This window comes from Erythranthe guttata, chromosome 13, assembly GCF_056151865.1.
Source record: "Erythranthe guttata isolate IM_541 chromosome 13, IM_541, whole genome shotgun sequence".
NCBI classification, from domain to species: Eukaryota; Viridiplantae; Streptophyta; class Magnoliopsida; order Lamiales; family Phrymaceae; genus Erythranthe; species Erythranthe guttata.
This window is the reverse complement of record NC_142545.1, coordinates 19,017,753-19,035,153: the sequence shown is the minus strand read 5'-3', so window position 1 is coordinate 19,035,153 and position 17,401 is coordinate 19,017,753. Positions and strand designations below refer to the sequence as shown.

Here is a 17,401-nt window from a genome sequence, read left to right as displayed (position 1 = left end):
GGGCTATTATTATTGTAATGTGGGCTGGTGCAACTTGGCAGACCCAAAGTGCATTGGAATTGGCGCGCCATTGATGACAGCCAGTCACGAGTCGCGACCGTCCCGCACACGCAATCATCATAAGGAAATAAGAAAAATATGATGTTGTTTCCACGCGTGTGTTTCGGCTCGACTCATTCGGCTTGGCTCAGTCCGTATGATCATATGAGCCAAATTATAAAATACGCAATGTATTATCACAAAATAATGATATAATGAACCATGTTCATATTGAGCCTCAACTTATCCATTTTTCTTTAGTATAGATAAATTAAGCACGGACACAGAAACGGCGATACAAGATAATGAGAAAATGACATGTCCCAAAAATAAGGACATGAAACTTTGATGGAAACGCAGTGGCGGTACCACTAAGGGGCAAGGGGGGGCAGTTGACCCCCCAAGAAAAAAAAAAAAAAAATTTTTTTAGCTATTTTGACCTAATATTTTTTGAATATTACTTTTAGCCCCCCCAAACATTTTGTAAATATGTGTCTTAACCCTTAATTTTTTGTTTATTCTCAATAATTTTATATAAATTATAGATATATATCATATTATAGATATGTGTCGTAATTGTTTTAGAAAAATAAACATATTTTTTCAATGTATTGTGAACCTACATTTTTTTTCGGGGCGCTGCCCCGAACCCCGAAATTTTAGTTAACCTCCCCTACTTTCTAATCCTGGTTCTGCCCCTGGGGAAACGTATAAATATTAAAAGTATATGAGTATCTTTATAGATGTGTATAAGTTTTTATTTATTTATAAATTATTTCTATATATTTTCATACAAACATATTCAAAAAAAATTTGACTATTATCTATCAATTTGAAATTGATTATCTAAATAATTAGACAAGTAACAAAAATATTTGAAAATTTGCAATTCAAATATAGTTCTAATGTTTTAGAAATTGCGAAATAGTCCATAAAGTGTCCGACATGTGTCATTGAGTGTCGACAGAAAACATGTCAGAAACGCAAAAACACGAAAAAGTTAAAGTTTCCGTCCTAAATAGATTAACAGTAGTATGTATGGATAAGTGAAGTTATTTCAAATTAATCTTTTTTTTACACATGAAAGGCAATTAGATAAATATAATAACTTATATTTACGTACATGCACCATTAATCCATTATTGTGCACCATAAACTATAGTAGTAATAAACATATTAAAATGAAGAAGATTCCAAAATTTGTTACCTAAACATGGAAATCAATAAATGACTGAATGCTTTAGCTTGTTTATGAAGTCATTAATTTAACCTAATCTTTGAAAAATCCTTGTTAGGGTCTAATATTTTAATTATTGGTAATAAAAACAATTAAGATAATACTTGATCCGGACTCAAAATCTATATCCATATAAAGCGAAAGTCGAAATAATTAGATCCAAATCCATCAGGCCCAAGGCAACAAGCCCAATTGAAAATACATTTCGAATAAATATAATAAATGGTACATATTTTGAAAATATGTATTTATTTATTTTTTATTTCTATTTTATTTAATATGTTTGTTTTCTGCATGTAAAAGTATAGTGATTATATGTATTCCTTTTCATGGACTTTTAATTTATCCCATGTTGAAAAGGCAAAAAGGTTTAGCATATGCATGACAATAAAGTTGTAAAATCATCATAAGATACACTAAGCTCTGCATATACAATATGAGAAACATGTGGAATTTTGAGCTGTAATTAGGAATTTAGTCAATAATCAAAGATGCTTTATATAATATATTATTTATATAATATATTATTTATAGAAAAAAGCTTGTTATTGAAAAATATATGGTTTATTTGCTTCACTATTAAGATTGTCCTTTAAATACAAAAGTTTGTTATTGACTAGTTTTGTCTGCTTAACTATGTTGTTAACTGTACTTAACTCATATAATGATAGTGTAAATTTCGGCCACCCCTAAGGTAAGGTCAAATTACTAAAAAAAACTATTTATGTTTGAATAATTACAATCACACCCTCAACTACGTATTTTCTTGTGAAAACACTCCTCGGTTAGTAGATTAAGTTGACACCACAAGGATGAACGAACGTATAAAACAATACATAATTGGATGGGATGATTGTAATTATCCAGACATAAAGGGTTTTTCGTAATTTGGCATTACATTAAGGTGTTAGCAGTCATTTGTCCTATAATAATATATAATTATATATTCCTAATATTCAAAGTGAAACATTTATACGATGCAGGAGAAACTGGAAAAAAAACAAAACAAGAAACAGTTTCTTTGTAAATTAAACAAATGTATATAATATTATAATGTAAAAAATGTCATAAATAAAATTAAAAAAATCAAGAAATAAGAAATAGTTGTACTAAATTCCTTTTAGTGCTTTGGATGCTGCTGCTTCTTGGTTGTCGAGCTCCTCCTTCTCTTTAGTCGTGTTTCTCTGTATTTTCTCCATGTTTCTCTCTTCTTCCTCAAATCACCAACAAAATAAACCCTTGTTCTGCATTTTTGCTGTATACATTTTTTAAATGTATTTCTCGAACTCTGCTATTTGTTTCAACATTTGTTGTATCTGACGGTTCACTGTTAGTACCATTTTTGTCTTCTCTTTGGTTCTTAAATAAACAATGAAGCTATCTTTATTTCTGATTTATTATATATAGTTTGTAAATCTGCAGACATGTCACATTTTGTGGGAACATTTGATTTTTGAAAGATTTCTTGTTTTTTCTGAGCTGGGGCAGAAATATTTGATGTTCTTTCTTATCTTCTTCCAGGTATCTGAACAACGTTAATGGAGGTTTTGTAGGGTTACAGGGTTGTAATTTTACACAGCCATTTTCATGTTTTTTTAGTTTTCTTGATAGGTGAAGATTTTTTTTTTTCTTTTTTTAAGGTAGATTGAATTGTTTGAGGGTTTGTTTACCATAATTTAGGAGAGATGGGTTGTGTAGCATCAAGAATTGATAAAGGAGAGAGGGTGAGAATTTGCAAAGATAGGAAAAGACTTATGAAACAGTTACTTCGATACAGAAAAGAATTTGCTGATGCTCAATTAGCATACCTGAGATCATTGCGTAATACCGGAATTACCCTCAGGCAGTTCACCGAATCCGAATCATTAGAGCTCGATGAGACCATTTCCGGTGTCGGTTTCCCACCTTCACCGCCTCCCCCTCTGCCGCCATCACCTCCACCACCGCCCACTTTCAGCCCCGATTTAAGGAAGTTTAAGGATAATAATAAGAAGCCGCCGCCGCCACCTCAGCAAACTCAGTCCGAGATCATGGAAATCGACGAGGACAGCGACCACACTCCGCCACCTCCGCTTCCTAGTTCTTCGTGGGAATATTGGGACCTGTTTGGCTCTCCATCTTTGCCAAGAAAGAGTAGCGAGAAAGAGGAGGAGAATTGGGTAGATACAAATACTGAATTTATCGATGATGATGATGTGGCGGTTTTCGAGGGTGACGTGCTGTCTGTAAAAGAGGGGATTGATGGGGTAGGTGATGATAATTCTTCAAGGATGAGTGCAGATATGGCAATGGTGGTTTGGAGGAGTAAGAAAAGCTTGGCTGGTATCGTAAAGGAATTGGATGATTATTTCTTGAAAGCATCTGCTGTAGTAAAGGATGTAGCCGTTTTCGTCGATATTGATGCCGGCGGCACTTTTCATTACCAGAGTATCAAAGAGAACAAGAGTAACTACTTTAACCCCCTAATACTTGAGGAATTGTTTAAAATATTTCAATTTATTCGCTTTTTATGCAATTTCTTAAACATAAATTTTCTTTTGATTGACTGATGATGAATAGATTTATTCAGCTATATATGCATATGGTTGCTCATGTGTGCAGTATTCGAGTACTCGTGCTCACAAAATTGTTTTTATAGGGAAGAGAAGCGGCTCAGCAAAAGTTTTTAGTGCGCTGACATGGAATTGGTCTTCCAAATCACTTCATTCGACTCGAGAAACGGAAGATTTACTTGGTTCCAGTGAGCCATGTAAGCCTGGAGCTCACTGCATTACTCTGCAGAAACTTTATTCAGAGGAGCAGAAACTGTACAAGGATGTTAAGGTGATTTTCCAAAGTTCGATTTAGTGAAAAATTATCGAGTCTCTCTATTTTGAATATTTCGATATATTACTAATATTTCTTGTTATGGAATCACGTGGTGATTTTCATTACTTCTGTTGCGATGTTTCTTTTACAGGAAGAAGAAATATCCAAGGTGGAGTATGGAAGAAAATCGTTGCTACTGCAGAGACAAGAGGAAGAGCACGATTGGACCAAGGCCGAGAAAACTCGTTCAGCTTTTGGAAGTCTGGAATCTTACATCCTGTCTCTGCAAGAATCAATTAGCAGGTCTTCTTCGAGCATATTGACTCTCGTAAACAACGAGCTTCACCCTCAGTTGACTACACTAGCTTCAGGGTAAAGTCAACATACTACCTCCTTTTATTATTTTTAAGTGTCGCTTTGGCTGCATAATTTTTTCCCATATCAAGTGTCACTGTTGAGTTTCAAAGCAAAATTGAACTTTTTTCCAAATTTACCCCCACACTAGTGGTAGATTTATGAAGTGAGAAAGAGTGGGTGAAAAGCCACAGAGGGGTAATATGGTCAAATAAAATTTCTTTTCCTCCTAACTTAAACGCCACCTTAAAACTGGGCGTTTTTCGTTGTCTGGAAAAAGTCTGTTAAATCCGAGTTCTTGCACGCTCTCTAGTCTGTTAAACCTCAAAAACTTTGCTCTTATGAGATGTAATTACTCTCTAATACAAGCTGTTGTGTGTGTGTGTGTGTGTGTGTGTGTGTGTGTGTGTGTGTGTGTGTGTCTCTTGTAAATTTTTCAGACTGATGCACATGTGGCAAACAATGCATAAATGCCATAAACTCCAGAATCACATTTCTCAGCAGCTGAATCATCTAACGGAACAGCAAAGTCCGGAACCTACTAGTGAATCCCGTCAGCAGGCTGCAGCTCAGCTCCAGAGAGAAGTCGCTTCTTGGTACCACAGCTTTTGCAAACTCGTTAAATTTCAACGCGAGTATCTAAAGGCCCTCTGTAAGTGGGTCCTACTCACAAACAGCCTTCAAGATATTAATAGCCCACGAAGTAGTAACTCATCTACAATACATAACCTCACAGAAAAATGGCTGCAAGAACTTGATAAATTACCCGATAAGGTGAAGTTGCCACATCCCTTTTTCTCTTCTTACCATCCAAAATTATGTGAACTAAATGAAAAAAATGTGCTCACCTTCTGCAGATGGTGTCTGAGGCAATTAATTCACTGCTGTCATCTGTTCACTCCATTATCGTTCAGCAGCAAGAAGAATGGCATATCCGTAAAAGAAGCGAGAAGCTGGGGAGAAAATTGGAAAGGGAGCTTAGTTCGCTTTCGGAGGTGGAGGTGAAGTTTTCCGGAAGCTTATCTCTCGAAGATGCTGATTCCGTCTTGGCTTCGAAGCATCCTTTAACAATTAGGCGGGCCAAAGTTGAAGCCCTGAGTAGATTAGTGGACCACGAGAAGGCTAAGTACACGAATTCTGTTAAAACTACGAGAGTTATGATCCTGAACAACTTACAGACGAGCCTCCCAAAGGTATTTCAAGCATTAATGGTGTACTCGAGATCTTATGCCCAAATCTTCGAGGGCATTCTCAGTAACGACGCAATATCAGAATGTGATGACAGTTAATATGTCACAACATGCAAAGTTGAGAGCATCATGAAAATATAAGAGTTTTTTTTAGAAGTGGAGTATCCTTGGAATCTTCACCAAGGTAAATTAAAGTGCATCAATGTAAATATCCCAGGGGATCGTATATTCGTCTTTATTTGTGGAGTGATCAGTGATTAGTAGGACAAATCGCAGTTTTTAGGCATAGTATCTCTCAAATTTACTCTGCAGTTATGAGTCAAATTCGATCTCATTGCCCTTTTTTCTCAAAGGTATTTGTTACATAACTTCAAGAATCAAAGATGGCTATAAATCAGATAGGACATCATCAATCATGGGCAAGATGTCTAAATTATTTGTTACATAATTTATTCCCTACCTATACTATGCTACATATGAAGTTCGTCCAAATTCTCTGTCATCTTCAGAACCATTTTCCAGTTGTTGGTACCCATTTCTTCCCAACCTGCTCATCTCAGCAAGACCTGGAATGCAAAATATCAATCTCGTTAACCGTAAAAAGAAATCCGGTTTTTTAAATAATTAGAATAACTTGATGTCCAATAAACCTTAGTTTTATGCTAGAAAACAAGAACCTCATACCTTCAACCACCCTATAAAAAGCCGACCACCATCCATATCTTGGAACCTCAAATTGATCAAGTGTCTCCTCGATAACTCTGTCGTGTTTCCCTGTCAAAACATCCTGCAGAACTACGATGGCATCCTTTGTTTTGCTAATCACATTGTTCTCATCTTCAGAGCCGAACACCTCGAGATCCTTCACCGAGGAGGCGAGATTAAGACCAAGAGCATACTGTGTAGCAGCATTCCAACGTGAAGATAAAAGCCATCTCGTTTCTCCATTGAAGGAGACGCCTCGCTTTTCGTACGTATTCTTCTTTTCACTATCCTTTCTTACAACTAAGCCGCGCAAGTACTCAGCATTTGCAGGACCTGTACTTTGAACCATCTTAGAGAAAGCACTTTCTTCTCTTTCTAGAAGACCTTCAGGAGTATCGTACTCGAGCACCTACAAAAAATGCAAGCACCTATAAAACATCATAGTACAACTAGGTATAAAAGAAAGGAAGCCTACTATTGGTCAACGTTTCATACTTGACCAGAATCAAGAACAAGAATTTGGTCACTGTCGATGATGGTGTTGAGGCGATGAGCAATTGTGAGCATAGTGCAAGATTTGAATTCTTCTCGAATGGTTTTCTGTATAAGTGCATCAGTCCTAACATCAACGGCTGCTGTTGCTTCATCAAGAACAAGGATCTTTGATCTCCGAAGTAATGCTCGAGCAAGACTTAGTAGTTGCCTCTGCCCAACGCTAAAGTTTTCGCCTCCTTCCAAAACCTTGAAACATCCCCCCCAAAAGCATTTATATTAAATAATTAAGCTTTCAATTGTGAAAATCTATATCTACATGTATATATTCACTATCACTTATTCATGCATATAAATAGATGTTGGGAAAAATACATGAGTGTATCCTTTTACCTCAGCATCCAAACCAAAAGCATTACTGCTGATGTTCCAAAGCCTCCCAGAGGCCTGGGTCGTTGTGTTCCCCAAAAGGGTCAAGATTAAATCGAATACTACCTATGGGATTAAAAAACATATAAAAAAATCTGTTAAGATCCTACTTTTCAGCCACCAATCATGAAGTGAAAGCCTGAGGTATATATATATACACACATATATACCTGAGAAGAGAACAGGGGACTGTGGAATGATACTCAGAACTTTACGCAAATCTGTTAACCCAAATTTCGCAACATCAAAATCATCGATAAGGATTCTTCCTCTTTCAAGTTCCACTATCCGAAACAATGCATTGACCATGCTTGATTTACCAGCACCAGTTCTTCCAACTATGCCAACCTTCTGATGCGGATAGATAGTGAACGACAATCCCTTCAGGACAGGTGGCAGTCCAGGCCTGTATCGCATGGAAACATTCTCAAATTTGACGAATCCCGAGGCAGGCCACCCTGGAGGGGGGCGGTTTTTTTCAATGACCTCTGGTGCCTCAGAAGGCAAATCGATATATGTGCCAACACGCTCAACTGAGTTTAAACTGTTTTCTGCTCTACTTGCTAGTCTCAGGACATTACTCAATAAATTTGTGATACTTAAGGAATAACTGAGGAGCAAACCCATAGTAGATGCAAATGCCAGTTGATTTACAGCTCGTTGATTCTGCATAACAGCAAAGGTTGCGGTCAACCAGATCATGACACCTCCCAGAGTTTCCAGTCTTATGGTGAGCCAGCGATTTGAGCTTATGTTAACCAGAGTAAATCTGACATTATTGTCCATGGACTTCCCATTAATATTTGCCATTCTATCGTATGCTTTGTATGCTCGAATTGTTGACAACCCATTCAATGCTTCTCCAAACTGTGCATATACTGGAGATCTGGTGATAGAATCCAGACGTTTTACTTCCCGGGATGTGCTCTGCAGTTGATTTTGTGGATGAAAATAAATTTAGTTTTTGATCTTTGAGAAATTTGTATGACAAACACCGTGTGTGTGTGTGAGAGAGAGAGAGATTGACGGACCTGATAATAGAGATAGGCAGCGTAAAATAAGATGAGAAGGGGCATTATGGCCCACAAAGATATAGTGCTCACAATTCCTATGAGCACAAAAGTTGAAAGCAGCTGCCACAGTTGGCTTAGAAACATATTGACCATACTTGCAACATTGCGGTCAACATCACCAAGATCCTTTGCAAATCTATTGATTACTCGCCCCGTAGGATTAGTATGGAAGAACAGCATTGGAGCTCTGAGTATGGAACACAGCATTGAATCATGAAGTCTTTTAGCAGCACCAAGACTTGAAGTGATCAACCAAAATGAATTTGTCAACGTCACCAGCACCTGTATACATAGAGTGGCATTTCAGATTAGACAAAGAGCTGAAATCTACAAGCAACAGGGACTTTGGAGCCAGATATAAATTAGACAAATACCTGACCAAAGGATAATATTGCATAAACAAGGATATAGAATCCAGGACCATAACTCGCTGAAGTGCTCTGTTTTGTCCAATAACTCAACCATGTGCTACTTGAAACTCGCAGAATTTCAGTCAGTATATAGCATGTAAACAATACCATTACAACCCACAATCCTCCCATAGCATTTTTGTACCTGGGGAAGCGGCAAATCAGAAGAAGCAATCATAAGTATTTTATGCAACAGGCATGTTATATCCACACCAATTGGAACAGTAAAAATCTTTCCAAGCATTATCTAGCAAATTATGACACACTATAAAAGTTATAGTACCACAAATCACCTCATTAAAACATTCCAGCTGACAATCCCTGTCTCTCGCTCTTCCTGCTTGATAAGAACTGATCTACCTTCTTTTGTTTTGATAGTTGAGTTTGCATCTTTTGGCGCCTCATGTACAACCGTAGCAGAAGAAATTGAAGATGATTCATGAGAAGTATTCATCCCATCTCCATTTTCATGTATGTGTTCTTCCATTTTCCCGGCATTTTTCATTAGTGTCTTGAAAAGTGTGCCATTCTTGGAGAGCTCCTCAAAGGTGCCCTCTTCTTTCACCATACCTTCAGAGATCAAAATTATTCTGTCAACCTGGGGAAGAAAATGCAACTGATTCGTGACAAGGACTCTCGTTTTTCCTCCAAGAGCTTCTTTTATACAATTATTGAAAACCTGGATTGAAAATTGTTGCCCAATCAGATTTTTTCTCAAACTATTCAATACAAAAAATTGCAATATGAAGGTAACAAGAACACTTCCACATAACACAAAGGAAAGTTCATCATACATGTTGAAACAAACAAAAAATAATTAAATGACTATACAGATTTAAAGTAGAGATGGTAAACAGATTCTCAATACATAAATGTAAAATCAACGAAATTGGGCCTAATGGTAAAAAATGAGATTCCACAATTTGCAAATACAAAGGCATTTTCGCTGCAAGAATAACCAATTATATCTAGTGGTGTGAACATGGTGCACCCAGCAGAGTCAATTATTCCAAAACTACTCTATAAGATTATTTGAAAGTTCACTTTATTCAAATTGGTTACTCTATTAAGATACCTGTCGAGCAACATGGGCATCTAGAGCACTTAATGGATCATCAAATATGTAAACATCTGAATCAGAGTACACAGCCCTAGCCATTGAAACTCTTTGCTTTTGTCCTCCACTAATGTTTACTCCTCTTTCACCAATCTCTGTAAGATCGCGACCCTGAAGACAGAAAATAATGAAGTTTGTGTCACAAATATAGTTGAATAACTAATGAACCAGATATGAATAATAATTGAAAACCCATGCACTTAACAGGAAGCACTTCAAGGTCATGGTGCAATGCAGTGACATCTACTGCCTTCCAGTATCTAGCTGGATCAAAAGTAGAGCCAAATAATATATTTTCGCGTACCTGTAAAAGAGAGTTCAGGGGTAAACATTTGAACTTACAATATAATTGATCAAAATTTGTTTTATATTCAACCAAATATTTTCAGCATTTTCTAGTATCCAGATCAGGTTGAACAGATTACTCATGGAAGAAACTGAGTAAATGCAAAAAAAAAAAAAAAGGACTTGTGAAGCTTACTGTAGCATTGAAGATCCAAGAGATTTGAGGAACATAAGCTACAGATCCTCTGATTACGACACTTGCATCTCCCAGAGGAGGAAGCTCTCCAAGCATTGCTGAAACTAACGAGGTTTTTCCTTCTCCAGTGCCACCAACAACTGCAATTAGGCTGCCAACTGGGATGTCCAAATTAATATTGGATAATGTGGGTCTTGCAGCAGCCTATAAAAATGGGCGTTTAGATATTTTTAACGTGTCTATATAGTCATGTCAATTAAAAATAAAAGAAGCTAACAGTAGGTGATTCATATTAGTAATAAGTATTTAAATCCTTGAAATAGTAAACAAAAACCAGGTGCTACAAAAACCTTAGAATCCCAGGAGAAGTATCCATCCTTGATTGAGATGGAAGGAAGCTTAGGTTCAAGAGGTGGATTAGGTATTAAAGTTCTCTCTTCAGCAAGAAATAATTCTTCTAGTCGCTGTAGAGATACATTTGCATTGACAACCTGAAAATATAGCCCATCGTCCAGATGTTGAAGAAAAATGTTACTTTGCTAACATGAAATTTGTTTAAACTAGATTATGCAGATTTATGTTTCATGAATAATGAAGAGTGTCTAATGACAATGTACATAATATATGCAAGAAATCTGGTAATCCTGGCATATATTGATAACAGGGGTGACAAATGAATTTAGGTAAGTTGACAATATTCCGTTCATCTATATATTTCTTAATTCAAACCAAGTCCAGACCCTGTAAGAATTTACTCACTAGAAAACTAAGTCAAGTGAGAACAAACCTGAGTAATCAAATTAGGAAGCATATTCAGGGGAAATCGCAGAACGGCAAACAAGGAAAGTGATGTGAAAGCTCTGGAAGGTGTCAAATCTCCACCAAAAATTGTGAACATCCCAAATGAAATCACTGTGACGAGAACTGGTATGCTGTTTAGTATGAAGGTATTACACTGCACAACAACAAACAGAAATGGACACGCCATCAAGTTTGATAAGCTTCAAAGTAACAAATGATGCTGTTCTGTATGTCTTGAAGTATTACTACATCACTGATATTTTTGCAACCACCGACAACATTTAACTATTTCTTATCACATCGTTGATAGGTAAGTGTCCAGTTCATCTGTATTAACAAAGTGATGTACCAGAGTTGCTTAGAAGCATATCTACGTGGATAAAATAAAGCAACTCATTCAAATATTGCCTAAAATTACACATATTAAAAAAGTAAAGCCAGTTCCTGCAACTTATTGACGTAGAACTAATATTTAATTGTCCGTGAACAAATTGACGGATCCCTGATGCCCACATAAAGGTTCTAAAAATAAATAGCCCTTTGCATTTGCTTGTTAGTATGTTTTTAACAAACAAGCCTTAAACCGGTAATTCTTAATAATCATGAACGTACCGCTGAGAGTAATTGTGCTTTCCTAAACCACGATAGCTCATCATCTCTCATAACCTGAATTTTTGATTTAAAACTTTTCTCCCATGCATAGTATCTGTCCCAAAAAAGAAGAAAAAAAAATTGAATACGATCAACCTCCTACGATTTTGAATTAAAAAAAAAAAAAAAAAAGAAAAAAAAAAAAAAAAAGAGCAGGGCTATCAAATTATTGCATACTTCACTGTATCCATAGCAGCCAAAATTTCGTTCATCAAGCCAACTCTCTTATCAGTACGTAGCAATCCCTCCTTGGATAGTTTTCGCATCCTGCTAATGATAAAAGTCTGTTTGCCCAGTATAAGTAACTATGCAAATTCTATTATAAGTATTATCTATCTAATAAATGGATTTTTGGAGATATGTGGAAAAATAAAAGGAAAAATGAAAAACAAGATGATAGTAGGAACAAAATAGTTACCTGGAGAGGGAACATGAGGACTAACATCAGAGAACCAAGAAGTGAAGCTACACCTAACTGCTGGTAGAGAAGACCCATAGCCATGATAATGCGAAATGGGGCCGACCATAAACCATGAAGTTGTTGGCATATTTGCTGAATGATACAAAAAATTAGTTGAAAAGGTACATTTTTTGCTACGGGCGGAATTTAAAAAAAAAACTTACTGAGACTTAGCATTTGTAAATAAGTACAAGTCGACTGAATTTTTAACATTCGTAAAGATGAAATGTTATACTTCTTTCACTAGCATAAATAGATGCATTTGAGTTTAGCTGTGTGAGTACCTGAAGTGCATTAGCATCTGTTGTCATCATATTTGTTATTTTTCCAGATGGAAAATGCTTGCGGCCTTCATGTGTAAGTCGTAAGGATTTGCGAAATACAGCAGCAACCTATATGCAACATACATGTTTGTCAATGTATAAAGAAAGATGATGTCAGCAACAAGCTTAAATGAAAATTGTTAACAAGCAAAATATATATGCCTCAGCAAACCACATTGAGAACAGTGAACTCTATCTATAGATTCCAGTATGATCCATTCTGAAGAAATAAAAGGACTCATCGTCTTGTCTGAAGCATGTATAGTGATATGATAAATGGAAATGATTCACCAAAAAAACAAGACTAAATAAAATAAACCACATATGTGTATACACATTAAACAGTGGGAATTACCAGAGTGGATCTTAGCCTGAAACCAACACGCATGACATTCTGAAAGTACTGGGCCTCACAAAGCACTCCAAGTGACTGAAACCATTGAAAGTTTCACATCAGTAAATAAACCACATTTAAAGATTTCAATTCCTTGGACATTGATACCAAATTTATCAATATAGAGGAAATAGATCTCAGAACTAGAAACCGTACCACGCTGACAAAAATTGATAGTGCATACACATAACCAACCCAAGCTGAATCGCCACTTTCCAGAGACTGTAAGCAAGAAAATTCATATAAAATCAGAGTTCAAAATGAAAAATGAACCAGCCTGAAGTTAATATAGAACATTTGGCATTTGTAGCAATATGCAACACAATACTGACACGGGATTGTAGTTTCTGGAATACCTTTAAAAGATGGTTAAGTAAAACAGGTCCTGCAAGCTGGGAGAGATCATTACCAATCTGCAAGTTTGTCAAAAAGAGTTCGTTAGTCCGACAATAGTTTAAGAATTCCCTTGTCAGCTGGGAATTGGAAAAGAGCAAAGCATGTACCCTGTGACAATATTTATGTGAACCGAAGATACATAATATTAGTACCAGAAGTAATTCAACAAGGACAAATTAAACAATGTAGATTGGATATACAACAAGAAACACATGAAGCTAAGCTAGATCATTAAGAATCCACTACGCTGACTGCCATCCATCAGATAATGGCCTAAGCCACAAGTCCCAGGCTTAGATAAAAAACCAACCTTAGTTTCTACGGAAACTGAAAATAATCAAGAAAATGACCACAGAATAAGATAACTACGACAGAAAGCATTATTGATCCACTCTTATAGGGATGTAACGTTCTAAATTTTATCTAAGCATCAAATAAGCTAGTTCCAGTAGAGAATTTTTTTTTTCCATATAAATATGGGAGAAGAGAAACAGGAACTGGTCATTACTTTGAAGAAGCCTCCATACCAGAACCTGCAGAAAAAGTGTGGATCAGACATGAGATAAAATTGGTTATGAAACAGCTATAAAATCAAGGGATCATGGCATCAAATTCTTTACCTTCCTCCAAGGCTACGATTCAAAGCACGTAAAAGCCATGGTTTTGATCTTTGAGCTTCTTCCTCCCAAGAATTCTGGAATCTATAGAACTTGATATGTTATGATGTTATCAAGATACTTTAAAATATGCATGTATGGAGGAATAGATACAAATCTAGAGACAAACTTTGTACTCAATGTCTCGGTTTGATCCCATGAGTCCAACTTCCAGACGTCCTTTTCAGTGATGGGCTTTTTAAACCCTTGCTGCATAAGGGGTGTCATCCAATCAAAGTAGATCCCTAAGCAAAGAAGAGAATAGTATTGATGAGAAAGAAACTTGATATCTATTTTTATTATTGTTAGTACTAGTAGTTTTACATTGACATCTATCCTCAGATGGGAAAAATTGTAGGTACAGGCAGAAACCAAATGTTGTGATACAAGAGGGAGCCCATAAGAGATGAAGAATCATACAGTGCGTATGCTCTTAATTTAGAAGCTACATCAGTCATCAAATGCTGAAAAAACAAAATTTGCTAGACTTACTGGATAATATACTGGCATATCTCTCGGGACAAACTTGCTCTCCTAGAGGTTTTTCATTTTTGGTGTCATCAATAGAGTCCAATAACGGAATGTAGCCTGGATATGACTCCAAGTTTGGAACATAAAGTAGAAGAAGTAAACCAAACAGAACCTGCATAAGAACAGTTATTCAGATATGAATGTTCTACTCTTTTAGACTCCATCACCAACTCAACTCGTATCTTTTGAATTTCAATTTAATGCCAAAGTTAGAGTTGGACATACTTATTCACATCCAAATGATACACATAACAAACACAATATTTGATTAACATTGACTTGGGTCTTGTCATAAGTGAGTCAAATATCACCTTATATAGGAGAGATTTTAGATGCTTATTACCACAGAAAATTATAACTTGCTCTCAGATTATGTGAGATTTACTATGATTATGGTCTAAGGAAGAAAAAAAATTAAGTTGGGAGGAACTCCATGGCAAAGAGATATTAATCTACCTGGAACAAGACTGAAGTGATGCACAAGTACAATGTCGACCTGTCAAAATGGCAAAGTAATTAGTGCATGCAGCTTAGAAACACCAGGTACAAACGAGCCATGCCAATTAATTATAGTTTCTAAGAGAGAAGAAACATAATGCCTTTTTCAATTAAGAAACCACAACCATAACTGGGAGAACAATTTTCAATTTTCAACCAGTTTACCTTTTTACAACAAATTCCTCCAAAAGCATAAAGCATGTCTAAGTTACAAAAGCTATATATTATAGTGATTGCCATTCCAAAATACAGATTTGCGACGCTATTAACAAATTCAAAGCATATTTGAAAAAAAGTAAGGGTGGAGAGACTAACCTGATATAGAACTCTTTGAGTGGGAGGATAAGATTGAGAAGAACTGCATCTCCTACTAAAACATATATTACTCCAAATCTGATATACCATCTGAACTCTTTGACGTAGATTTTAGTTTCGATAACAAGCATAAGTACCATAGAACACCACGCGATAAATTCAATGCCCAAATGAACCATCTGCATACACAAAAAGCACTTGGTCTGATAACAACATGGCAGCATTTACAAGGAAAAACTCTAGCTGAAATTCATGATTGATATCTGGGTTTCATATTGCATTGCAGCTTGTTTCTATGCATACATATACGCACAAGATTTTTCTTTAACTTTTTGTCCATATAGAGTGTTTATGAAAGATGAACATAAATCCTACAGACGTTGAGTGTGACGGGGTGTACGTGAGTGTAATGAATGCTTGCTTTATATGCGTAATAGAGAAATAATGAAATTCTTCAATCTAGAGTGATAAAAAAATAAAGATATATTCAACCAATCTAGACTGCCCGTTCGTCAAAGAAAAACATATACTAATCTTAAGAAAATACTTGCAGTGCAGGACAAAAAAATTGTATGAACTAACAAGCATAATAATGAGAAGTTGCATACCTCATAAGGAGCAAGACCCGTCTCTTCATCCAAATCGAAAATTGATATACCAATCACAAATTTGAACAAGGGCTCAGCAGCAAAACAAGTGGCTAAAGTGGCCAAAACATAATTGCAGAAATTTGATCTCAAGCAGAAACGTTGGAGTTTAGGGTTAATCTTCACGAGCCATATTCTATATAAGCACAAGCCCAGAAGAACCAAAAAGGAAACATTCCCCACAACAGAGTCAATGGCACAAGGCGTGTATGCACCAAAAGCGCTATCTGTTTCTCGAGCCCAAACCCCATTTGCCACTGGCCGGCAAAACCAAACTAAGGGTTCAAAACCCATCTTTCTGGTAAGCAACCAATAAATCCTGCCAATCAATTTTGTCGTTTTTCAGCGACGACACAACACCTATGCATGATATCGAGCACACAATGTGTACTCGCATATAGATAAATGCGTCATCCAAGTGACTGGAGAAGTTTCATGAGGTTCATTGCTAACTGAATCGTATTATAGATCATAATTAGACCAGTACAACTTAAGCTAACAAATTTCCCTCCAAAATAGCAAGAAACCAGTACAACTTAAGCTAACAAGTAACAAGTAACAACACATAGCAGGCAAAAAAAAAAAACATACAATAGTCAAAATTTCGGCCAATGTGAATGCTTAAAAACTTGTAAATACCACATTCATGCTGGCCCTAGATAAATTAACTCCAACTAAACCATAAACAACTCCAAAAAAAAAAAAAAAAAGCAGAGAGAGAACAGGAACCAATAAAAACCTGGAAAGTCAGGCTTCAGGGGTTTACGAATTCGTCAAAATGCGTCAAGAACTAGCATGTGAAGTCGATGTAATTCAGTAGCTCGTCCCAGCGGCCGAACACTCGAATAATACTTATATATAGAAACAAAGTAACTGCTGGAAAACGGGAACTGAATAAAACGACAGAGGAGAAAAAGAAATAGGAAAGGGGACAAGATAGAAGAGGTCCCATATGCAAGCGTCATCGCTTACGAATCTATCAATACACACAAAAACAAATACAGAGAGAGAGGGGATTTTGGATTCAGATAATTAGGGAAGAAATTAGGGATTAAACTTTTATTTAATCTGACGAGAATATTTATACAAAGTTTATTTACTCTCCGATTCGAGCATGAAGATTGAAGGCTCTAAATTAATTAATAATTTTATTTTGTGGACTTTCAAGATTCTATTACGTGTAGCTTGACGATAAAATATTGGAAAAATTACGTCCACCACATGAAGTCTCTCAAATATGATGGTTAATTACAACCACTTCTCAATTATGAATTTTCTGTTAAAATTTGAGGAGAGTTTGTGCTTATTGTGTTCAAAAATACAGTTTCTGATGCACCACAATGTTCATATTTACAAGTTAAAAGATACATCTTATGATCATCTTATTGAAAAAT

At 36.1% G+C, this 17,401-nt stretch overlaps 2 protein-coding genes across 2 annotated transcripts; one reads left to right on the top strand and one right to left on the bottom strand.

Annotated features, from left to right (window-relative positions):
• The first annotated feature begins 2,237 nt into the window (after nt 1-2,237).
• Nucleotides 2,238-5,939, top strand: LOC105948768 (benzoyl-CoA reductase subunit C, putative (DUF630 and DUF632)). Its single transcript, XM_012971995.2, has 5 exons — nt 2,238-3,721; nt 3,915-4,099; nt 4,236-4,456; nt 4,879-5,212; nt 5,296-5,939. Exons 1-5 carry the CDS (start codon nt 2,962-2,964, stop codon nt 5,725-5,727), a joined length of 1,932 nt encoding a protein of 643 aa, XP_012827449.2. The 5' UTR covers nt 2,238-2,961; the 3' UTR covers nt 5,728-5,939.
• Nucleotides 5,905-17,123, bottom strand: LOC105948767 (ABC transporter C family member 12). The gene is given in 30 exon segments (XM_088812542.1): nt 5,905-6,129; nt 6,131-6,194; nt 6,313-6,742; nt 6,829-7,074; nt 7,219-7,252; nt 7,254-7,320; nt 7,425-8,181; nt 8,286-8,609; nt 8,702-8,882; nt 9,031-9,416; nt 9,813-9,965; nt 10,060-10,158; nt 10,336-10,539; nt 10,686-10,826; nt 11,123-11,290; nt 11,749-11,842; nt 11,965-12,071; nt 12,206-12,340; nt 12,532-12,639; nt 12,926-13,000; nt 13,121-13,186; nt 13,321-13,377; nt 13,869-13,893; nt 13,981-14,061; nt 14,147-14,261; nt 14,509-14,659; nt 15,004-15,043; nt 15,361-15,539; nt 15,969-16,326; nt 16,747-17,123. Coding segments are annotated over 29 exon segments (4,851 nt in total). The 5' UTR covers nt 16,302-16,326; nt 16,747-17,123; the 3' UTR covers nt 5,905-6,098.
• Between the last annotated feature and the right edge of the window lie 278 nt (nt 17,124-17,401).

What these genes read in the sequence shown, in the direction of transcription:
- LOC105948768 (XM_012971995.2), top strand. Translation starts at nt 2,962, where the DNA reads ATGGGTTGTGTAGCATCAAGAATTGATAAAGGAGAGAGGGTGAGAATT. An exon ending in GAGTATCAAAGAGAACAAGA is followed by an intron (nt 3,722 to 3,914) that starts GTAACTACTTTA and finishes TTGTTTTTATAG; the next exon opens with GGAAGAGAAGCGGCTCAGCA. An exon ending in TTGATAAATTACCCGATAAG is followed by an intron (nt 5,213 to 5,295) that starts GTGAAGTTGCCA and finishes CACCTTCTGCAG; the next exon opens with ATGGTGTCTGAGGCAATTAA.